A 25063-nucleotide genomic window follows, 5' to 3' on the forward strand; every position below is an offset into this window, starting at 1 on the left:
TGTCGCAAAATATTTAATTTATTATTAAAGTTTAACTTGGATGCAGTGAGAAATGAAGTATGAAGTAAATAAAAATTGTGTACGGGGATAGGTTGAGAGAGATAGAGTAATGGTGTATGGATCTCTGTCTTAAGAGCGATTTCAGAATGTACGCGCATCACACTGTACATCGTGGGTTGTGTATCGCGTTACGGTAGGTGGAAAGTAAGTACAATGCGTTCTCGTTACGTTCCGTCCACACGGACACCTTCTCGGATTATTAAGCTTCAAAGTTTGCCCGATCGTGGCATTAATTCCTGTTCCCATGGTGGTTAATTTTAGCCGAACGGAGCTCGACCGTGATGCACCGGCATCTAGATACGGAGACGGTTTTCCCGCGCTCGCATTATTCCACGCACACCTGCCGCCGACGATTGTAATTCGTTTGCAAGTTCATCGCTGTTGTGTAAGATAAAACCGTTTTGAAACGAACGGTTGAATTTTTCTTCTTCTTTTTTCTTTTTTCAACTGTACACTTCGATATTTCGAAATCGTATCATTCTCGAGACGATTATACTTTAATTACTTTAGTATTAGATAATTTTAATTAAGTAATAATTAAGGTAAAAATTTTATTTCGAATTATATATACAAAGTGTAAACTTATCCCCAGGACGATATTTTAATTATACTTTAATATTTCGAGAGAATTTTATTTATATATAGGCACAAGGTATACGTGGTGGTAAACTTGTTCTCGTCCTCTCGTTTTTATATCCTCTCGAGACGATCGTAGAGATAAGTCCGCGGCAATAATTTCGCGAGTGGCAGTTAGCGAGAGAAAAAAAGGGTCGAGCGCGAGCAAACGGCGCAGAGTTTCGGTTGGGGGGGGAAAAAGAGTAGACTAAACTCGCAAGTTTCCATCCCGCTCGGTTTTCGGTCACGTAGAATTTTTGTACCGGCGTTTGGGGAGACCTGCGCGAGTCTAAATATCCCTTACTCGGATTTTTATGGCGAACAGTCCGCTAAAACGGCCGCTTTGTTTCGTCCGCGGCGAATAAAACGGCCCTGCCTCTATTTTTACGCGCCTCGTCGAGGCGCGCGTAGAGGCACGTACACGGTGGTTTTCTCTTTCGCCGGCCAACTGCTAAACACGTACACGGAGAGAACAAAACACGCTCTTTTGAACGGACCTTTATTCGCCCGTGTGCACGGCTATCTTTCGCCACCGAGCGAAAGATATCGCGGCCGACATTTTCCTCTCTCCATCTCCTCAGAGATTACGTTACGTTGCGTTGCGTAGCGCGTGCGTGCACGAGTGTAAACTCAATTTTCGCCCTCGCCTCCGTTTCCGTGTGAATGGATCTCTCGGAACAACGAGGAACAAAAAACGAGACGCCGAGGCGCCCGTTATCAATAGGGGGGAATAACGCGCATATACGCCTATACATAAATATATATATATATTCGTAGGGAGTGGCATATTATTATCTTTCCAGCTATTAATATTTTCCACAAAACGATTTCAAAGCAATTTTCAAAACGATCGTCTCGAGACATTTAACGACATTTCCTCCTAAGCGAAATTTAATTACGTATCTACGACTTATATAATTAACGAACGGACGAACGTTCGCTCGATACGCGCGATATTTCCTACCTTCCTCGATAACGCGCTCTTAATCTCTCTGTTCTCAAACGAGCGAGGCTCGCGCTTTCGAAATTAGCCCGAGGAAGGAGCAATTACATCGATTAACCCGACGCGATGTTTTCTTACGTCTGGCTTACGTTGGAAATAAGATTGGTGGCGAGCGGTCGCGAATACGAAATGAACGCGTCTCGAGAGAGAGAGAGAGAGAGAAGGAGAGCGGGGGAAAGAGAGGGGGGGCAAGTCGAAGGAACCGGTCCCGGTCGTGATGTTTCTCGGTGTAAACCGGGCGATGACGTAGAGCGCAGAGAACCGCGACGAGCCCGCGACTCGCGTATCGTTCCCCTCGAGGTGTCGGATTTGGTTCCGACCGATCGCCATTATTCTCGCGTGCGCTGCGTGGCCGCGCACGGACCACGTAGTAGGGCAGACGGCCGATCGCGGCGCCGCCACGTTTCTCGTTAACGAGCTGACACGAGTTGAAGGAATTATCGTTGGAGATCGGTAAACCGGTGAGATTTATCGTGCTCGGAATTGGCCTGCCCCCTTACCGGAGACTTATCGCCGGCGTCGATCCCCGCGTTTCCTCTCCGCCCCGAATTTCCTATCCTTTCGACGTGTCCCGACCACCTCTCCCCGCCCCTACTATTAGAATTCCGATTCTTCTTCCAACGCGACACGTAACATCGTTGCATAACCGATCATTTCCGCGTATATATACATTTATATATATATATATATATATATGTGTATATGTACATCTCGTGGCAATGTTAATATATCGATGAGGCATTTTTCTCCAAGGTAACGTCATTGCCTGATTTGTCGTTTAATACATCGCGCGGAGTAAGCAAGAATCTTGCGCGTCCTTGGCCGCTGATGAAAAACGAGAGACGGTGATGCAACAGGAAATGCGACGTTAGCCAGATACAAGGATTATATATGTACGGCTCTCGATTCCTGTCCACCTCTCGGAGATAACAGACACGTTGGAAAACTCGCCAAATTATCGACGCGTCGCCTATCGAATCGTAGCGTGGGTAGCGCCAATAAATACGGCCAATATAGGTAGCAAATAGTTCTTTCTTTCTTTAGCTCAGCCTTTAAAGCCTTCGACTTTACGCCTCGATGCATATTTAATACACACCTGTGGACGACGCATCGAGGAGGGGGAGGAGGAGGAGGGGGAGGAGATGGTGACGAAAAAAAAAAAAAGCAATTTCGCATCGATCTAGGAATCGAAGTTATTTTTAAACGATTCGAAACGACACTTGGAACAATCGGATGACTTATGGCCGCGGCAACGAGGAAATGTATACTCGATTCCCAGGAATTTTCCGTCTGCGCGATTTTCGTCCTCGAACGATCGATTTCGGATTATGGAGCGAAAGTATCCCGTCGCATTTCCCGTGAAAGAAAAAAAAAAAAAAAAGAAAAAAGAAGTGTCGTGGGTAGCGAAATCAACTTTGGTGCTGCTCCCTATTTGGCGAATGCGCTGAAATCCGTAGGCGAACCAGTCGGACGCGTCATCCAAGGGGGAGCCGGCCGCACAACCACAATGCACCGTTTATATACAACGACATAAGAACGAATTGAAAGGAGACGTGTGTTCGCGTCTTCCTCCAATGCTTCCATTCTTCCATCCTTCCATCAAACTGTGACTCATTATTCTCAAACTGTTCGCTCATTCACGCACGGATGATCCACTTTCTTATCCGTTTTTTTAACATCAAAACTGTCATCGGCTAATTAAATCGACTCGTCAACTCGATCGATTTGCACAATTGCAACGATGCGCGATTTATGGAGATACGTGGTTAAAAATTGGTGGAATTGGTGGATTTCTTGGAAGTTCAAAACTGTCATCGGTTAATTAAATCTCTAACCGATCGACGCGTAATTTATACATGGAGATACGTGAAAAATCGTAGAATTGAAAAATCGGTGGAGACGAATTCGGTTTCTTCGAAATTCAAAACTTAACCGATTTATATAAAAATACGTGCATCGAATATCGCGGAAACGAAAGATCGGTGGAATTCTTCGAAATTCAAAACTTAACCGATCGATACACGATTTATATAAAAATACGTGGTTGAAAATCGTAGAAAAAGAAATCGGTGGAAATAAATTCGATTTCTTCGAAACTTTATCGACTAATTAAATCGTAATTAACCGATGCATTGTTTATACGGAAATACGTAATTGAAAATCGGAAAAACGAATTCGATTTCTCCGAAATTCAAAACTTAACCGATCGATACACGATTTATATAAAAATACGTGCATCGAATATCGCCAAAACGAAAGATCGATGGAATTCGATTTTTAAATCTCTAACCGATCGACGCACAATTTATAAAGAACACTTATAAAGAACATTACATGAAAAATCATAGAATTGAAAAAACGAATTCGATTTCTTCTTAAAACTTAACCGATCGATTTTATATAAAAATACATAGTTGAAAAGTAGAATGAAAGATCGATGGAAACGAATTCGATTTTTTAAAAATTCAAAACTATCATTGGCTGATTAAATCTCTAACCGATCGATGCACAGTTTACACGATTGAAAATCGGTAGAAAAGAAAAATCGGTGAAAAATAAATTCAATTTCTTCGAAATATAACCGATCGATGCATGATTTATATAAAAATATGTGCATCGAATATCGTAGAAAAGAAAGATCGGTAAAAACTAATTCGATTTCTGTTCGTCTGTTTAATTAAATCGTTAACCGATCGATGCATTGTTTATACGGAAATATATAATTGAAAATCATAGAAAAGAAAAATCGGTGAAAAACGAATTCGATTTCTTTAAAACTTAACCGATCGATGCACGATTTATATAAAAATATGTGCATCGAATATCGTAGAAACGAAAAATCGGTAGAAACCAATTCGATTTCTGTTCGTCTGTTTAATTAAATGATTAATCGATCGATGCACGATTTATATAAAAATATGATTGAAAATCGTAGAAACAAAAGATCGGTGGAAATGAATTCGATTTCTTATAAATTCAAAACTGTCATCTAATTAAATCGCTAACCGATCGATGCACATTTTATACATGGAGATACATGAAAATCGGTAGAACAAAAAAATCGATGAAAAACGAATTCAATTTCTTCGAAACTTAACCGATCGATGCACGATTTATATAAAAATACGTGTATCGAATATCGTAGAAACAAAAGATCGGTAGAAACCAATTCGATTTCTGTTCATCCGTTTAATTAAATCGTTAACCGATCGATGCACGATTTATATAAAAATACGTGGTTAAAAATCCTAGAAAAAAAAAATCGGAAACGAATTCGATTTCTTACAAATTCAAAACTCATTGGCTGATTAAATCTCTAACCGATCGATGCACAGTTTACACGATTAAAAATCGGTAGAAAAGAAAAATTGGTGAGAAACGAATTCGATTTCTTCGAAACGTAACCGATCGATGCACGCAAAAATACGTGTTATACGAATATCGCAGAAACGAAAGATCGATTCGAAAATCGAGTTCGATTTCTTAATTCGAAGCCGTGCATCCGTTTACGAAGAAGAAGGCCGCGATCGAATTCCGAAGCGGCGATCGAAGCGTTTTCAAGGGGGTTACGGGACGCGTTCGATCGTTTCTCACGGGCATACGTCGATCTTTATGGTTAACAGGGTTAAGTATACGCGAGGAAAAAGTGAGCCGCCTCCCGTAAATCAGGCTATCCTTCTCCCCTCCCCTCCCCTCCCCTCCCCTCCCCTCCCCTCCTCTCCTCTCGAGGGAATCGAAAGCTTGGCCAACTTGAAAGACGGCCTCGGCTGCCTCCTTTTATAATGGATCGCGCTATAATGAACCACGGTACGCCGCGTTCCCTTTATTAATTAACGTTAAAAGGGAAACTTTTGTAATTCCGTCTTCTAAGACGAAGCGATGTACTCTGACCCCTGCATCGACCTCCCCCTCCCCTCCCCTCGCCGTACCTATCGCCCTCCGGATCTTTAGGTATCGGCCCTCCTCTCGGAAAATAATGCACTCGTGGATAATTAAAACCTTCCCCCTCCCCCTCCCTTTCTCTCTCGAACGAAAGCCTCGTCTATCCTTAATCCGATCTTAAGCCTATCTGTGCCGCATGCGAGATACGTGTGTTTCCAACTCGTGTGCACGCGTGTGCTACAGCTTCGAGAGTGCTATCGTGTTGTGACAAGCTGTGCTGCGACGGAGCTCGTGTTTTCGCGAAACGAAACGAGTCGGTCACGCATGGTTTCCGTTCAATACGTAATTCGTTCCATTCTCGCCGCTGCGATATTCCGTGCTATAATAAATTCTATGGACCGGAGTTCTTTCTGCGTTGTGTCTATTCATTATCTATCCTCGAACACCCATCCACACAAAAAAAAAAAATAATTGCTCGAAAGGGAAGGAGATCTCGAAATTTTTTTTTCTCTCGAAAGAGAGAAACGAAAAAGAAGGAACGTTTCTCCTTTTATTAACGAAAAATTTTATCACCGATCTCGATACCGAGTCGTAAAAAAAATGATCTTAAGCGATTTGCCCTTCCCTCCGTTATTGATTTACGTTAAAGGAAACCGATCGAGTGGAGAGGAAAGGAAAAAGCGAGTTCTCGAAATTCGAGGCGAACGAGATCCCATAAGGGGCTATACGAATTTGGGCGGTAGGGGGATGATGCGTTTGCGAACACGGTGATGTCACGCGTCCGTTTCGGCTTGGTCAACAGGGGTATAGGCGACGAGCCTTAAATACGTAGATATTGGCGAGAAGCGGTCACGGTGTGATGTACGTAAGCAAGCGAGACGAGAGATCGCGTTTCTCCGTACACGACCATGACACTAAATTATAACCGAGTTGCTGCACAGCGGTTGTCAATCCAAAGTTAAACAAGTAGAGATCGCCCCCGTGTAGGCGAGACGCGACGAAATTAATCATCTTTCTCCTCCTCTTCTTCTTTCGTACTTGAGAAACTGGTCTGCCCAGACCCAATTCGAAACGATCGTTGCGAAAAGGACGATCGATGAAAGAGATAGGGGGGGGAGGACGCGATGAGAAAGATTCGAATCGAAAAGTATGGCAGGATGGTCGATAATACAGTTGACAATCTACTCGTTAAAGCGCGAAGGGAGATTTCGCGAAAGGATAGAGTCAGCCGTGATATCAATGGAAATGTAATTACGAACTCGGTATTAATTCTGGCAGGAATTGAATCATGGCGGGTCGAGCGCGCGACAGCCGATACGAGGCAATGCAATTTCGTTCGCGCGGCGTAAGACGAAACCACGTGACAAATAGTCGTGACTATCGATGCACGCGTGCAAAGCTGGCCACAGTCACGTACGAACCAAGATCTCTCGGCTGGGGAGATACGGGTCAATACGCTCGTACGTACACGTACTATAGCACCTCGCGTGGATTAATCTAATTAATTGTTGTTAATATTTGATATCGATCAATTTTTCGCCGAGACATCCGTCGAAAATTGTAATATATCGCGTTGGAATCATAGACGCGAAGTCTATCTCTTGCTTGCGTATAGAATTTTATCGGGATGAACGAGGATCGTACATAGAGAAAATAGGATGTACACGAGGATGTACAGTACGTGTACATCTTTTTTAACGTTGCAGATGCGGTTACCAGAGTGAGTATTGACGAAACAATAGAAGGTACGTGAACACGGTAGTGAAAGAACGGGCTATATCGCGATCCACATACGGTTGGAATGGTAATGAATGGTAGGTAGGAGTAAATGCGATGAAAAATCAATGGCGATTGTCGCTTTAATGTACTATCGCTGTTCGTAGTACAATATAATCGAAGTATACGTAGTATACGTGCTAAATTTATCGCTTTATATACGAATAATAAATTTAAATTAAATCCCTTTAGCTTATGTACCTTCTCTAAATAATAATTAATCGCGTTATAGCGATTGATCGATATCTCATTGAACGTTATGGTATCAAAGGAAATGGCTCCACGCTTGCGAGAAAATCGGATAATACGCGCTGCCCCTGTAAAACGGCAACCTTTATTACACCGCTGTCAACGATCGCGATTAGTGCTATGAAAATGTTACCGACGGTACCTAAATGTAAAATTTTCAATTTTAACCGTTGAAAAGTAATTTTTCTTCACGCTCGGATAAGTATCTATGGAAAAAGATTTTTTTATACTTTTAGTTGAAATTTTAAAAAAAATAGGCTGTAAAAATTTATTTTATACATGTCGTATTTTTTATCGAATAAAAGGAAAAAAAGAATTTATTTTATATTTTTCACTTAATACATGTTTTTTTTTCTATTCCTTGTATTTTAGATTAAATTATCAAACATTTGAATTACTTTATTTTAAAAAGTGATTACAAGAAAAAAGTAATAAATGATAAAAAAATATTAATGTTTCATCTTTTTTTTCACTTCCAAATACATATATCGCATATATACATATATTTTGTTGTAAATATTGTAAAAAAGTTTCGAAAAATTTGAAAGATTAAATTACCACTTACCTTCAGTTACACCATTCTAGCGACGTTTCTATATAATGTATCGATCAACGTCTCGTAGAAAAATGACAGTGGTTGTTCGATCATTGCCAAATCGCGATGTTGTGACGCTAATCGGCTGAATCGGATGCAATTTCAAACAACGCATTGTTATCCGACGAAATTGAACGAACGTTTGGCACACATTCGGTAACGGCGAAACGCCGTTGCACCGACGGCGGTTCGCACCTCACAGATACATCGCGACGTCTGACGTTCCCGCGCCCATTGGCGTCGAAGTAGCGTCGTCATAACAACCGCGCATAACAATCTTTGTACACGCGCAACGTGTTTCTATTTTGTAAATTATACGCGGCAATATTCGGGCTATAGTAAATAACTTTTGCTAAAATATTGTTGATAACGATAGGAAATATGGTGAGTGTATTTCGATTTTTATATTTTTGTATTTATTAAATATAAAAACAATTGTATATTTTAAGTTTATATTTATTTATATATATTTATTTTAAAAATATATGTAACGATTAGAAAGAAAAGAAATGATAACTAAAATTTTAATGTTAATAATATCAATAATATTATAATTTATGTCAAGATTTTAATTATGTCAACATTTTTTTAAAATCTTGTAAATAAATTCATTTTATGGTTAACTTTTGTTAATATTTAAATAGTAAATATTCCTGATTTTGCAAAGAAAATGATGCATACGAATGCATTTATTATCTATTCATTCTATCTATTATCTATTCATAAATATAAACTTCCAATCATTAATACTTTTTATGTAATATCATAATGCATAAAGTAATAATGAGGAGACAAAGAAATATAATTGCAAAAATTTAAAAAGAATATTTATTTTATTTATTAAATATGTTTTTTGTTTTACTTACAAAAGTAAATTTATAAAATTATAATTCTTATTATTATAATCATAAAGATTATAATTACTTACAATACTTAAAATTAAATATTAAAATAATATTCTTTTAAAAAGAATATTAGAAATTTCAAGATTGGATTTGAAGATCATATTGTATTTTTCTAAAGAATAAGTAAGTTTATTTTTACTCATTACGTAAGTATATAGATAAGTATAACGTATCAATGTTAATTATTAAATGAAATATTAAAATGAACTTTGTCCAAAGATATCTTCTTCGACTAATATTTGTATTGATAAGTTTTTTGTAAGAGAGGTTAAATTTTTATTATACCAAAATATAATTTTTTATTTTATTTTATACTTTAAATTTTTTAAAAATAAATTTTGTATAATTTTATCAAGTGAGATAAAGTAAACATATAATATATTATTATATATATATTCAATTATATATATTCAATAAAATAATTTAGATTATATGCATATATAAGAATAAATGTATTATGTATGTTATATTTATGTTACTGTAGCTATAAGTTTATTTACATCATTGTATAAGATGAAAATATTTTTTATTAAAATAAATATTATATTTCTTTATTATCTTTAGATTTTTCATATAAGTTTTGAATAATTAAAATATTGTAATTTTTTAATATACTTTTATTAACAATACTACAAAAAAATAGAATATATAATATAAAAATGAAAATGGATTAAGTACGTTTTTTAATAAAGAAAAACTATTGAAATTACATGTAAAATAATAAAGTATTAGCAGCTTGATATAAAGTAGTAGCATAGCCTATAAAAAAAACTATTGCTCTGTGAGGTTGTTTTGCAAATATAGCATACACTAACGTGTGAAGAATTCTAGCAATTACGAAGCTTCTGATTAAGAGTGAAGCTAACCATACAGAAGGATTTGTAGTTAACCAGACAAATGTAACAATATACCATATAAGAATATTTTCTAAATCATTTAAATGTGCTCTGCGTACACGTTCAATTTCAGGATCATTGGTAGCAACTTTTGCTCCTTTTAGAGTTATAGCATCTTCAGGATTTGAAAATGTCTGTAATATAAATTTTATATATATTATAAATTATAAATTTTATATATATATTTATATTTATATTTATATCCAAATTTATATTTATATTTATATATAAAATATAAAAATATTTATTGCAAAACTATTGAACATACCTTATTTTTAAATCTATAATATGCAGTTAATGGAACCATTGCAATTAATTTTAAAGCAAGTATAGTACCCCAAAATGCAAAAATTTTAAAAATTTCTGTTCCTATAAGAGAGGTATTTAAAGACATTTTGATCTTATTCGATGTAATTCAATAAACTATTTGAATAATAATAATAAATGTCGTCGAATCGTGCGTTCAAACTACGTTGCGTTAGACTACGCAAAAGCTTACTGAAATTATAAAATGATACTGCAATTTACAAGTATTTATATAACTGTGTTTAAAAAGTGTAAGAGTAGGGATAGATTAAAAAATTTAATTATCATCATACATTAATCATTTTTATGCGTACACAATATGCGTATAATTATAATGAGAAAAAAAGGAAGGGCAAGAATATTTTTTAATATATTTATATTTTTAAAAATTTATGTAAATATTTGTGTATTTCTTTATATTTGAATATTTCTTATATTTTTTATTTTTCATATCTATTATAACTTTATATTATATTTAATACATATCGAATATGTATTAAATTCAAAATATAATTCATACATATATGTGAGTATGTATTTATATAAATAGTATAAATAGTATAAATAATATAAATTCTACAAATTCATTAATTTGCAAGATGTATATTTTTGTCCAATATCGTCCAATGAAAATACGTTGAATACAAAATGCTTTTTACTGATTGGTTATTTCTGTTAGTATTTATGTAAAAATGTACAATCAGAATTCTCTTTAACAAGAAGAATTTAAGCGACAAGGTTATATATATGTATATATCGTTTCTTTATACGTCACGTGATTGGAGATATACTTTCCAATCAGGAAACAGGAAGTCTAGATATTTATTAAGTGAAATATTAAATTGATCTATGTTTTTAATCGTCAATTAAAATAACATGAAAGAAAACTTATTGAATCAATTTACGTATAATAATTAATTCGTTATAGATTTATTTTCGTTTAATAAGTATCGATGGTATATTAAGAAATAGGGAATATTATAGAGCGCATGCGCGAGAAGCAACGCTGACGCAGAAGGTACGTCAGCTGTTTTGTTAGAGGTGCATGTATCGGGAATAGTATATTGTTGACTGGAGGGGCACTTCGCAGTTTGTTAGTCTGATCATATTTCTTTGTTTATTTGATGTGCAGAATCGTACTATCATCATAGAAAACGTCCTGCCGCGAGTGAAAAATCACGACACGTTGAGAAACGGCTAAGAAAATTATAGTAAAGACTGTAAATTGTCTGGAAAACCCGTTGGAAATTGATTCTCACGAGAAGGAGTAGTGTTCGCAAAGGCGTCCGTCCGACTGTAGTGTTCTGTGCTACCACTTCAGGAGGTTTGGGACGTTCCGCTTCCTGGAACAGACTGCAACTCTACTTCCAGAAAAAAAAATATGGCACAAACAACGAGTAGCGCTTTAAGGGCACTTGCCCTTGAATATAAAAGTCTTCAAGAGGAACCCGTCGAGGGATTCCGCGTGAAACTCGTTAACGAGGACAACATGTTTGAGTGGGAAGTGGCTATCTTCGGGCCCCCGGATACTCTTTACCAAGGAGGATACTTCAAGGTAATTATTATAATTATTATTAGCTTTTGTTCGTTTAAAGCGTAAAGTCGGCCAAGTTAAAAAATTCTTTTATTTTTACCTTTTTTCTATGTAAACATTACAATAGGATACATACTTTTCGTTTTGTTGGTTATGTTTTTGCTTTTGCGTTCAAGAGGTTCAAATTTTTTTTTTTTTCATCGAAGAAGCTTGTTTTATCCCAATTATTAAACACGATTAAAAATTTGCAATTACGTATTATATATAGTTCGTTTTGTTAAATTTATGACTGTTTCGTTATTATTATTTTTTTCCTTTAATGATTTTTGTTTGCTTAAGAACGATACTTTTACCATAACTTCTTTCCCGCCAATCTTAACAATAGCATAAACTTAACCATTCATTAGTGGTATCAAATTTACATGGTAACACGCGAAGCATTACGATTACCTTGACCAAAAAAGCAGCAACGCGTATGATGAGTTCGTCGTGATTAATCCTTTGATTTCTCTAATAGCAGGCGTTGCAATGGTTATTGCCGTAAATTTGTTCGTCTTTCCTAGCTCGTTGCGATGAATGTTTTCACGTATAAGTCAAGCAGCGACTTTCAACCAACATTGAGCAATCTGAAAATTAAAGATTACTCAATGCAGTCGGATCGATTGCGTTTCCACGTTGATTTGCCCTTCTTATAGAACTCTTCTTATCGGATTTTTACACGTGTATCCCACGATCGATAATACATCTCGAGACGCAATATCGCAATTGTTCTTACTAAAAATACAAATATTTTCCAATTGTGATTCTCGATATATTATACGTATACATATAATTAATACAATCGCATTATTTAAAAAAAGTATAATATACAAGCAATGATATTTGAGAGAGTTTCGAGTGAAAAAAATTGTTCGATCCCCCTTTTTTTTTTAAATTCTTCTAAACAACAATAGCTATATAGATATCGTTATATATTTTTATAATCTACTTTTAGCAAATAGAAAATGAATTCTGCCGTTACCGTACAGTTATATGGTTTTTTGTAGAATCCGTGTCCGCTTTCTAAACCACTCTCTGCTTCGTTATGAATTTACGAACACTTATTCACGTAACGCGTACGTTACCTATCTTCCCACAGCAATATAACTGGTCGCAACGAGCACAACACCGTTATTTGCGAATCGTATCGTTCCGTACACGTGATCAGCATCTACGTGGGTGTCTCGAATCCTGTTCCACGAGATTCTAACTCACGCTTTGTAATCGTAATGCGACTCGATTGTAAACAGTGTCGTCACATATTATTATCTTGGTAATATGGTGTTCTTTGTTGCTAGGTGGTTATCGCGATAATGCGACACACACATAGTATTGTTAATCGACATTTCTCGTTGTCTAACTACAAAAATCTTGCCGATCATTTAAATCGACAATTGTCTTCTGACTCGACATTTTGCAATACCGCTTCGACATAATTTTTAATTTCTTGCCAAACTCCTCTCGATCGACGAAGTCGATAGAATACTTCATCCTACAGTTGAATAATAATCGTAATTTCCACGTTATCATTTTTTTCCAAACGGAAATTCTAACTTACGGTTTATCACAAACCGTATTTCTTTCTCAGGGGTTTTACGATCGACCCAATGAAGTCGAGGAGGAGTAGCGTGTGTTGCCATGTTACATAAAACGCCATCGAGCATTGTCTCGCGTCTATCTTTGGCCGGCATCCCTCGAATCACCTGAACGACTTTCACCCAGTCCCATTCCGCCTCAGATGAACAGGCCGGATTTTTCTCTCCGGGGAAAAGCGGCGTGTCGCGCAAACAGGTCAGCCACGGCGAGCGCCGATAAATGGGTCTTCTCGGTACATCTGTGTGCGTATATCCGTGTGTTGCCCGCGTCATTTTCTACGACAATCGAGGATCCCTTCCTTCCTTCCTTCCTTCCTTCTGATTTTGGCCCATTTAATCCTTTCACCTCGCCACGACGAGAGATGGGCATCTCACCGAGCCCGACTTGACCGTAATGTATATGCCTCTGTGAAACTGTTACTATCCGAATCGATATGCAATTCTCGTTTCACCGCCAAACCGTTAAATCTCTCGCCTATATATACCTTTCGCTTAATCTTCTCGAATTCTTTTTTTTTTTAATTTATATTGTTGATATTGAACGCTATAAGTATTATTAACGGGGCATTTTCAAGTGAAAGCATATAATCTGGTCGCGAGGTTGCCTAGGGAGAAAAAGTGAAAGAAAAAACTGTGCGAAGTCTCGATGACTAATCAAGAGTCGAGAAAGATAGCGAGTGTATAGTTTGTTTCGGGCATCTGTAAAGATAGGGAGACAACTATGTTGCGTCTATCCATTCGTACGGTAACGAATAATGATAATAAAATTTCGAAATGGGGAACGTTCACAAAGAATTTTGAAATTTTTAAAATCGTACCCAAGATCCTTATTGTTATCGATGTATTTATATCATCACGTATCCATTCGATCTACCGTTTACATACAACAACGCGCGATTTGTAAACACGCTTTTAATACACATTCGAATATCTGGTTTTCGTTTTGCTTTTTCTTTCATTTGGCAACGAGGTTTACGATCAAACGAGAATTTCGAAACGTTACTTATTGCCACCACGCCTCCTTACGTTACCGCGGCGTTTCCTCTCTTCTCAACGTGTGACACGTGCGATACGCGTCGCACGGGGCCGTCAGCTTAAAAAGTTATTGCACAGTTTGGCACAGCGACAACCGCGGTTCGATGGATTGAAAGAATACGGAACTACTGCGCGCCAAATAAACGATCTCTCGGCCCGGAGGGGAGGGAATTCTCGTTTAACGATTGTTGTGAGTTTCGGGTAAAGCGCGACCTTGCTTCGACCGAATATGTTTTGAAGGAAGAGAGAAAAGAGAGACGATGATACCTGGCTTTCCGATTTAGGTCAGTCCTTCAATCCTCCCTGAATCGGCGCGCGAAGTTTACGTAGTACAACGATGGCCGTGTCTCGCAGTGCCATCTAAGGGGTGACCGTCAAATGCTTATGGTCGAAATAGGTCGAGAAAATTTATAGGTCACGCAGTGCAGTCGAATCGAAGGACGAAAAATCAACGAGCAAACTTTTGAAATATCATATTTTCTTTGATTTCTCCTTAATTATTTCGTTTACAACATTCTCATCATCTCGATTTCAATTATATCGAATTATAATGAATTTTTGAATATTTAAATCGAACACTTTTAATATTTTATGATATATGCTGCTATAATATATTTTTCGCTTCCTGATCATTAAATCTGTCCATGAATTATTACGTGCAATACTTTTTTCACCTTCCATTATGTTATTGTCAAGGTAATATGTTTCCATCACGTGTTAACTGCATTGCATTATTCAAGAATCGAATCGCTTATTTGTTCCATCACATAACACGTATATTTGAATATATTTATTTACATTTTCCTTATTAATTAACCGTATCCTCAAATTTCTCCTCCCCAAATATATATAAATCTCGATTTTTGCCAAGAACCGACCACTCGGTTGGTTCGAACATCGTTATTTTTTCGCATCGTTTCAGGAAACATAAGGCCGCGCTGTAATTGCATAAATAATCGATCTCGTCCTCGATTCCGCGAATACCTTTCGCCGATGTCATGCGAGATTACCGACTGATAACCGCGCGATCGATTTTCCCGTGTCACGTTTGAAAAGCGCAACGCAATCGTCCGCTCCTTCGAACAACAAACCCTCCCCCCTCCCCGAATGATTAATGTAATTGTCAAAGGTTTTATCTCCCGCTCGCGAATGTCGGCACGTGGCATCGATGAAAAGGTTTACGTCGATGAAAAAGGAAGATTCGACGCGTCGATAAAAACGCGCTCGAACGTCGAACATACCGATCGATACAATTCGCGGTAAGAATCGAGCGTGCGAACGGAACGCGCGAAACGGACGGGAAGTAAGAGTTAATTCTAGGACGCTCTCTATCCCGGAGGACGAGGTTCGGTTATTTGGGCCATGACCAGGTTGCGCGATCAATATAGCCGTCGTCCCATCGGCGAAAGTCTGGCGACGGCCAAAGTCGGGAGGAAGGACGGCGGCCCTTTATGCCTTGCTCTGTGCGTGAAACGGATTCGCCTCTGCGCGCGGAAAGGGAAATAGGAGAACGAACGCGCCGTCCGTCCCTTCTCCCGGACGCGTTTCATCGCGACACGGGGAGGGAGGGGGGAGATGATCGTCAATTTATCCATCCCCCCGTCCGTTGTTATATCGAAACGAAGCTTGCCCTCTGCGAGAGAAAAATTTCTTGGCTGTTTTTCCGGGCAAATTCATCCCTAGCGCGAGATATCCGACCGACTGTCACCTCAACTTTTTCCAGACGCGGCGAGCAATTCGTAAATGACTTGTAAATAATTTCCGGAACGAGGGCCGCCTTTGATAATTTGCATAAAAACGATTATCGATCGATCCGCCCGGATGCGCCCACCTTTCTTCTAACGCGCGCGTCCCGCGCCATTGTTTCCTTTCTGTTCCAGGCACACATGAAATTCCCTCCGGATTATCCGTACAGCCCGCCCAGCATTCGGTTTATGACGAAAGTTTGGCATCCGAACGTGTACGAGGTGAGTAAATTAACCATCCATTCTTTCGAAGAATTCGCGAAAGAATCGATCTATATAAATATATTTACGCGTCTCGAAGAACATGTGGATAATAATTTTAAAAGGTGAGATTCGTTTCGCATTTCGGATAAATTTATATTTATTATATTTGCAAATATTTATATCGTTTCGTCGAAGCTCGTCGAATCGCATCTCTCTCGCGAGTTCCTCCTCGTATGACCCTTAAGCGGCTAGCAAAGAGTCAACGACCGTCCAAAGCTCGTTGGATATCCTTGTCCGGTCACTCGTTGGAAGGGATGAGCCTAGGCGCAACACGCCGCGGCTAACGGGAATAAACGCGCGGAAATTTCATGCGTCGGGCAACGTGCATTAATTATACAATGGCCGATGGACGTTAGCGAGTGGGATTATTACGAGAAGGATCCCGAAGAGACGCCGCCGGCCGGCCTCCTGTTTTATTCTTGGAAATGAGTAAGCGTGGATGAAAGCCGCCACCACCACCACCCGATATCATTTCGCCTCGTAACGATCGATCTTTGATGGATGTATAAATAGCGTGAGGAAATAAGAAAAAGGAAGATGGTGAAATAAATGGCCTGTGTGTATCGTTACCTCTTCTCGATGAAAGTTTCGTTCCCGTTATATCGTGCGAATATATATACATATATACATATAGCGTACGCTATTTTCCGTGCAATGAATACTTTTCATACGCGTTACGTCTTTCTCTGCTCTCGCAGAGAACCGAGAGGCCAATGCACTTCCATCTACCGTCGTCTCGAGCTTGTCTCTCCTTTCTTTCTTTCTTTCTTTCTTTCTTGTTTCCCGTGTGATAATTTTTCGCAAAGAACAGCGAACAAGAATATAAGTATAATTTGTTTCACGAATGTATAATGGATAGATAAGAACAGGGGATTTCCTGTCGCCTCGATGAACTCTGTAATCGGTGTTAAACAACGATTATCGAGGCGTATATCTGCACGTAGCGCGATATTTTTCAATGCTTAAATACGCGTCATTCACAGAGACAGAGAGAGAGAGAGAGAGAGAGAGAGAGAGAGAGAGAGAGAGAGAGAGAGAGAGAGAGAGAGGACACAGGCCGGTTGGAAAATTTGTACAAATTGTACAATTACGCGTGGGGCGACCCGAGATCCGGGACTAAAATTTCACGTAGCCCCCACGACGCGTTCAATAAAGACGGAATGACTTTCTACCGAGTCTCTTTGTCCGCGACCGTCTCGCCACGTGAGTCACGTGCGTGAGAGATTTCTTGCTCCGCGGGGGATCTTACGACGCGTTGTAAACATGAGACACTGGCGGACAATAATAGCTCTCCCGCTTGAATTTTTCCCTCCCTCCTCCCGGCAACGACGAGGACGAAATACGCTATTGTTCCCTCGAAACTGTTCGTCGAATGACACAAGTTGCCGCTTCGCCGCTGGAATCCCGGTAATACCATATTCCTTTCGAGAAACGAGGAGAGAAGCGCGGCAAATAAGCGGCGAGGGGGATCGAAACTTACTGCTCGACAGTTATTCCAAGCTCTTTCGATGCGCATACTAAACGTCAAGTTATCGTATATCTTCGATGAACTCGCTCGAGTCGCTTTATCGTTCGTTTTCGCGCGATAATTCCCCATTCTTGTCTTCTGCGACAATGTTTTATCGAGCTGAAAACTTGGCGTAAGCGCTCGACAATCATCCCCTTGATAAAAACGAACGAGACAACACAGTCTCTGTTCCTTTTCTCGTCCTCCTTCGTATTCGACGGGATGCAAAGGAAACTTCCCTACCGATCTCTGATCGAGCATGCGCACTGTCCCAAGTTCCGTCCATGTTTCACGATGCGTTCCGAGGACGCTCGACCCGCCGATACACCACCCGCTCTTCCTCGAGATACGCCGCGGTTCTTTGGTCGAGGTGGAATCGTTACAAAATCCATAGGCTCGTTTGCCCTCGGCTGAGAGGTCGTCGCCTCAAGATTCGACGAACCGTAAAACGTCTGACCGGCTGTACGTGCACGAGCATAGAGAGAGGTTCACGCGCGAGCCCTCTATCTGCTGCCTGGCCTGCCTTTGTATCCGAGTGTAGCGTGTGCGCGAGTGGTGCGCGTATACGTGTGTCGCAAGCCCGCTCGACTGTGTCCGATGGCGGTGTATCGACACGAATTACGCGTGTATAGGTGCTGCCGTTTACGAGCTACGCTAAGGTCGTAAGGTGGAAACGCTCCTCGTATACGGTCGCGCTTAGAACCTTTTCTATCTTTTCTATTAACAGGGATCTCTCGACGAAAACATACTACCTGTTAAGGGACAACGGTTGCACGGTATTTCTTCGTTTCGAAATATGAAGAGAATTTATTAAAAAGTGTTGGCGATAAAATTGAATCGGGGATACGTAGAAATCGTTTCCAGGAATAAACGGACGTTGATAGAAAATTGTAGAAGAGTATATATGTTTCGAAAGCGCGAAGTAAATGGGAACGCGCGCGCCCACGCCGTTTTGTCAAGATATTTAGAAGCGTTGATCGTCTGCGAGGCTTCCTGTTTGGATCGGTCAGAGGAGAGTTTCTCCTCCGCATCCACACACGTCTCTCGCTATGATTCATCGGCCATTGGAGGCGTGAAAGTGGTTCAGTCACCTCGTCAAAAATAATTCGGTTGTACGAATCGCGTTTCAGGTTATATCCAACGTTGGCTATTTCGTTTATCAATTCGATCGAAAAGATCACGTATCGTGTTATATACGTATTTTCTCGCAACGCAGGCTTACGATATTGGCAACGATCGAGTAATATTTTTGCGATGAAAATTTTAAACGGGGAACTGGCTAATTTTCTCCCGGATTTACGAGAATCCTAGAAGAATTCCGAGCAAGCAAGCCGATATATATCTCGTGTATAGCTCTCTCGTGATAGTTTCTGATCGAGGGGTCTATTTTCGAGGCTGACCAATGCTCGGCAAGGTGCTCGCCTCGTTCGAAGATATACTCTTCGTTTCTCTCCCTCTTTTTCTTTCTTTTGCCAACGTCGCTAATTTTAAAAATTTACTCTTTCGGTGTTTCGCTCGCACGAATGACGTTAACGACGTTCGCCTACGACTAAGCTAAGAATCGTCGAAAACGTCGCAATAACGCGAATTCTCGTTCTCGGTCAAAATTAATCTTATCTTGGAAACGATTCGCTCGATTCGTTGCGAGTCGTCGCGAATAAAAGAATAACCACCGATCGATGAATATTCCTCCTATACAAATTGCAACAGTTGACAGTTCGGTTGAGGAGGAAAAGAGACGGCCGCGTTTTATTATATCGAAATTATTCGCGTTGTATAATTATATCAGGTATTTTCGCTCATCAAAGCCCAGACTTATTTTCGCCTTCGTACCACCAATCTGTCGAGCAGAAGTCGGTTCAAAGATAAAAGTTTGTCGTCTGTATTATATATCCGGCGAAAGAAATCGCGCGAGACCTGTTGCACAACGTTCAAAATCAACTCTCCGCGTATTCGCTCTATTTTCCTTTCCCAACTCGATTCTCCTACGTTTCATCGGTCTCTTACGACGAATAACTGTGTCGAGTTCGTGTCGCAAGAAAATTTATTTTATACACGATCGAATATCGAGTTTCCTCCCTCCCTCCCCCCAAAAAAAAATTTCTGCCTATATCCAGAACGGAATAACGTCTAGATTTCCAATCTCGTTGGCCAGAATCGAAGTTCCGACGAGTGTCGGGTTGATAGATCGATTCGGATCACCTTACCAGCTGCGCGCACGATGCCGAGAAGTATTTTCTCTGTACGCAACAGTGGCCGCGAATTTTCGGGAATCGAAGCGGATTGAGAACTGTTCTTCTCTCTTTCTACGCTGGCCGTTCGCCAACGGCACTGCGGTATGCCACGCTTTTGTCCACAAAGAGTGTGCTTACCGCACGGCCGTGTATATCTATCTTCTTACCGCCCTCTATCTCTCTCTCTCTCTCTCTCTCTCTCTCCGTCTCCCCTCCCTCCCTCCGTCCCGCTCGCTGCTTCTCCGAGGCTCGAGTCGAGATAGAAAGTAGGAAAAGAAATGTACACATTCAGCTGTTATCGCGGTGACGCGTCAACATTGGACGGCGTGCAACTTTAACCGCGAATCGAAAGATTTCGCAAGCTCGAATTTCCGGGCGACCCACTTCCAACTATTTCGCGTTTATAAAACTCTATCGCGCGTATATATAATATAATCCCGCCCGTTCGATATTTATAAGTTTTTTTTTTTTTTCCCTTCCATTTCGTCACTTTTCACAACGCGCGGTGAGAGTTAAAAAGGAAAAGTCGCGGTGTTGGTTGGCAAAAATTCTGTATTTCTTCGCGATACGTAATATTACCGATTCGCAAAGTAAACAAGATGGTTTCGCTCGCGCGGAAAACAAACGACGGTGAAAGTTTATTTGCGAACAAATATTTTTTTTTTCGGGGAACAAGTCGATTCCTCGATTTCGAAAGTTGGAAATTTTATTTTGCGAAAATTGTTATGCGCGCTTTTGATATATATAGGTTTTTAAGAGAGCTGCTTTTACGAGTCGGCTTTTATAGAGTAGCCAACGTTTCTTATGCCGATCGATCGGGTTTAAACGCTTCAGTGAACCGGGACGAACGTTCCACGAAGACATACGGCGCTAGAAGTCGCCCGTGTAAATGCTAATCGAGATTACCAAGTAGATTAGTGGATGTTTCGACCGGCTGGATACGGAAGTCGGTTGCCGGCTTGTAGTAACGGATTGTAGCGAGGGACGAGAAACTGCGCACACCACTTCCTTTCAATGGCCACCGCCGCGCAGTTTCACCCATTGTGTTGCGCCTATCCATAACCTGCCGATTAAATCTAATTAACCATCGCGTTTCCGCGCCCATTACGCGCTTTTCATTCAACGGATAAATTGCGTCCCGTAAATCTTGCTCGTATATTATAATGCCTCCTCCTCCCTGTGGAATCTGTGAAACTGCAACCTCGATCGACAAAGAACGAACAGAAGAGTTGCTCAACTTCCGAGAGCAAACATTTCCTTGCGTCACGAGATTTATATTCAACGTTGCACGCTCTTCGCGAGAAACGGTTTCGAAGCTCGAAAAACGTTCGATCGAAAATTTCGAAACGAAACGAATCGGCCATGTTGAGATGCGAACACGATCGATTGGAGAATCTCGGTTTCTTTGCTTCGCTTGTTCGGCATTGAATATTCGATCGAGAAAAAAAAAAAAGGAAAACGAGAAGAAGTTTTCCAGAGGCGTTGCTGCAAACCGTGTATGTTCGTGACTTGGGATCCGAATATGGCGCGAATAAAGGGGACTGGACAAGGATTTTCAACTCCGCGAAAAAGAAGTTGCGAGTTTTGTCCTTCGACTCGGTCGGGGCTTGTTTCCAGCGTTGCTTCTTCAGGGACGATTAACGTGCAACTCGCGCCCCCTCTCCTCTCCCTGAGATCAAATAAATTCTCTCGTCAAAATCGATCGTTTTTTGGAATCTCTTTTCTCATTGAAGAATCTTTTATCATCGATATTTTTATATTATTTAATTGTTTAAAAATTGATTAAATATTAAAATTTATTCTGTGTATAGAATGGAGATCTATGTATATCGATTCTGCATCCACCAGTGGATGATCCACAAAGTGGTGAACTGCCATGCGAAAGGTGGAATCCGACACAAAATGTTAGGTGAGCATTATAGAATAAGTATTTTCTAAACACGTACTGTTCATACAGCGTGACAATGCATCAAGAAACTTACTCTTCTTCGTATATATCATATCTAGGGACTTTTTAATAATGCATAGTGTTTTATATATTTCGTACGATATTAAATATTGAAAAGTGATATATTTAATGTAACATCGATTTACAAAAATGATAAATAACGAATTGTGATTTTTTGGAACAGGACGATCCTGTTGTCCGTGATATCGTTACTGAACGAACCGAATACGTACAGCCCTGCCAACGTGGATGCCTCTGTAATGTATAGGCGCTGGCGCGACTCCAAGGGTAAAGACAAAGAGTATGAAAATATCATAAGGTACAATAATATTGATCTATTCCGCATTTTTTTTTTTCCATTTATCTTCTAACATTTTTTCCTTCCCCCCTTTGAATAATTAATATCGATAATAAATATTATTTAATTACAATTATATAATATATATAAATTTATTACGATAAGATAAATTAGTAATTTGTATTTTCGAGAAAATAAGAAATGAAAAATTGGAACGAATGTATTTTGTGTACATGGAGGAAAAATGTGTTGATTGCAGAAAACAGGCGCAAGCAGCGAAGATGGAAGCTGAGAAGGAGGGGATCGTCGTGCCGGTAACGTTGGAAGATTATTGCATTAAAACTCATGCGAGGCCGGCCGAGCAACAGTTAGACATGACGGATTTCTATGATGACGAGTACGAACTGGATGACGACGATGATGACGAACAAATGAGCGCCAGCGATTACGAAGACGGTGACGATAGTGGCAACGGAGAGTCGTGATCCATTTTCTGAAACAATTAAATAAACTCGAAAACGCTATAATTATTATCAGTTCTGTATAGATTAATAAATTAACGGGCTTCTAAACCGGACGCTCTCTCTTTTCAGACGTGCCACCTAAATATTCAAATCACACGGTCAAAAAAGAAAAAAAAGGAAATTATTCGTCGTTTAGATGTTTAAGACAGAGTTTAAAGTAACGTTGATTATTGCATTTAATTCGTTGTCGCGATGTTTCAGGCAGAATCAACGATTTATCACTACTATTGTTTTTTTTTTAATAATCATTCGAGATCGAATATGATGAGAAATTGAATTGAATTTTGATTTTATCGTTTATAAAAATTCCAATCGAAAAATATATTGCGACGCGAAGAGAATGAAATGACCATTTCATTGTAAATCGGAAAAGATTTGAAGAAGATTCAAAGAATCAAAAAAAAAAAAAAAAAAGAAAAAAAAATTATGTTTTAAGAAATTAACTCGGTGAATGAAAACCAAAATTCTGTATGTTTTTAATTTTAAGATTGCGTTAAATTATCGAGAATGTCGTGTTTATAAGCTCTTTAACTTAAGCAATATTACGGTATGAAAATGAGTACTTTGTTTAGAGGCACTGTGCTTGTTGTGTTTGTGGTTGGCACGTCGATCTTTTAACTAGATAAAAAAGTAAAAAAAAAAAGGACCAATTGATTTACCTTATGGTGATCATTGATGAGCGTTCGATAAAATTAATCATAACGAAAAGTACAATGGATTGGGCTGGCTCAAGTCTTCTTTAACCGTGTGTCGTATTTGAAATTATCAATGGGTATATCAATTGATCCTGCATTTCGAATTCTTCGGTAAAATTTACGTTTAAATAAAATGAAATTTCTCTGTGTTTCGTATGATTATTTATGTTGTACAAGCTAAAAACAGGAAATTCGAATGTGTGAGGAAGAAAAAAAAAAAAAAGGAAACAAACTGCCAAAAAAGACCTGTTAAAAAACATTCTTCGTAGTCATAAATTTTATTTATTAGACACAAGTCAATGATGTTCGAAACTTCCGAATGTTTTTTCTCTCTCGATTGAAACCGCATATAACCGAATAATTGATTTCATTTTTTCTTTTTTTTTTTTTTTTTTTTTTTTTTTATACATGCAGATTTATGTAAGTTTAAATATTACTCCTGTAAGTACTTCTTTATTACGAAGCTACGAGGATTGTATTTTATTACGATAATTAATAGTTTAACATTTTAGAGCAGGTCTTTAGACAGCTTGTTTATTCATTATTATTATTATTATTCATGTTTAAAACATTTATAGTATAATTTTTCCTACGATCGATATATTTTTAAGTTTCAATGATTTATCTCGTTAACTAAATTGCTAAATTTTTTTTTTTTTTTTGAGAAAAGTACTGATGTACGTTTATTAACTTCTACGTGCATTGCGCTACATCCACAAAGTTAGTTTAGCTTAATAACAATTATTAAGATCTCTTGATGTTAAGTATTATCTTTCACACGGGGACGAAGCTTTGTAGGTGAAATTGATTAAACATAAGCTTACTACTTAAGTGAAAGGAATACCCAGATACAGCTAACCTACTCTGTGGTAGTGTATCTGTGCTCGTACGACTGAAATTGTAAATAGTACATGAAACTCAATCTTAAAGACATGAAATGTGTAAATGGTACTTCTATCTTCGTTCTCCATTAGCCATTTTATTAAAAGACCAAAATTAAGTGTTGAAAAAATGTTAAACGATAAAATAAAAGCAAAAAGAATATTTAAATTTCAATATTGTCTAAAGGAAACATATATTCAGCGCTTGTAGTAGTATAGCAAAAAGTAAATATTCCCTAGTTCCTTGACATAAAACTGTAAAACCTTTTTTTCATTTCATGTTGTCCCTAGTTACTTAATAATAGATGAAACTGTGTAAGACACTGACATAACACTAATAATTTGTATACTACATAATTCTTTTCTCCTTTTTTTGTACATACCAATAAAATCTCTTCGTACAATTTAATAAAACTAGCGCAACAATATTATATACTTTGTTATATAGTTTAAGTTTAAATACTTTACTTTAATTTT

At 38.7% G+C, this 25063-nt stretch overlaps 3 protein-coding genes and 1 long non-coding RNA gene across 5 annotated transcripts in view; 1 reads left to right on the plus strand and 3 right to left on the minus strand.

The window, feature by feature from the left end:
• Window positions 1–8371, minus strand: part of LOC408677 (titin) — a 35163-nt gene extending 26792 nt beyond the window's left edge. The window contains exon 1 of the mRNA XM_006568855.3: window positions 8151–8371. The gene's annotated coding sequence lies outside the window, so the exon portion shown is untranslated. The remainder of the gene's footprint in view (window positions 1–8150) is intronic.
• A 1379-nt stretch (window positions 8372–9750) lies between these two features.
• Window positions 9751–10546, minus strand: LOC410837 (microsomal glutathione S-transferase 1). The gene is made up of 2 exons (XM_394313.7): window positions 10250–10546; window positions 9751–10115 (listed from the first exon to the last, which is right to left on the minus strand). Exons 1-2 carry the CDS (start codon window positions 10373–10375, stop codon window positions 9792–9794), a joined length of 450 nt encoding a protein of 149 aa, XP_394313.1. The 5' UTR covers window positions 10376–10546; the 3' UTR covers window positions 9751–9791.
• A 754-nt stretch (window positions 10547–11300) lies between these two features.
• On the plus strand, window positions 11301–24995 carry LOC410838 (ubiquitin-conjugating enzyme E2 R2). 2 transcript variants are annotated; one of them, XM_394314.7, is made up of 5 exons: window positions 11305–11842; window positions 16371–16457; window positions 22052–22149; window positions 22373–22507; window positions 22746–24995. In XM_394314.7, exons 1-5 carry the CDS (start codon window positions 11669–11671, stop codon window positions 22969–22971), a joined length of 720 nt encoding a protein of 239 aa, XP_394314.2. In that variant the 5' UTR covers window positions 11305–11668; the 3' UTR covers window positions 22972–24995. The 2 variants fall into 2 exon arrangements, with proteins under 2 accessions (XP_006568906.1, XP_394314.2); XM_006568843.3 differs by lacking the exon at window positions 16371–16457 and having other exon boundaries at window positions 11301–11842.
• On the minus strand, window positions 11890–16364 carry LOC102654939. Its single transcript, XR_411291.3, has 2 exons — window positions 12843–16364; window positions 11890–12447 (listed from the first exon to the last, which is right to left on the minus strand). It is a non-coding gene; the product is annotated as an uncharacterized LOC102654939 (long non-coding RNA).
• Window positions 24996–25063: the final 68 nt, after the last annotated feature.

Source organism: Apis mellifera, linkage group LG2 (genome assembly GCF_003254395.2).
Source record: "Apis mellifera strain DH4 linkage group LG2, Amel_HAv3.1, whole genome shotgun sequence".
Taxonomy (NCBI): Eukaryota; Metazoa; Arthropoda; class Insecta; order Hymenoptera; family Apidae; genus Apis; species Apis mellifera.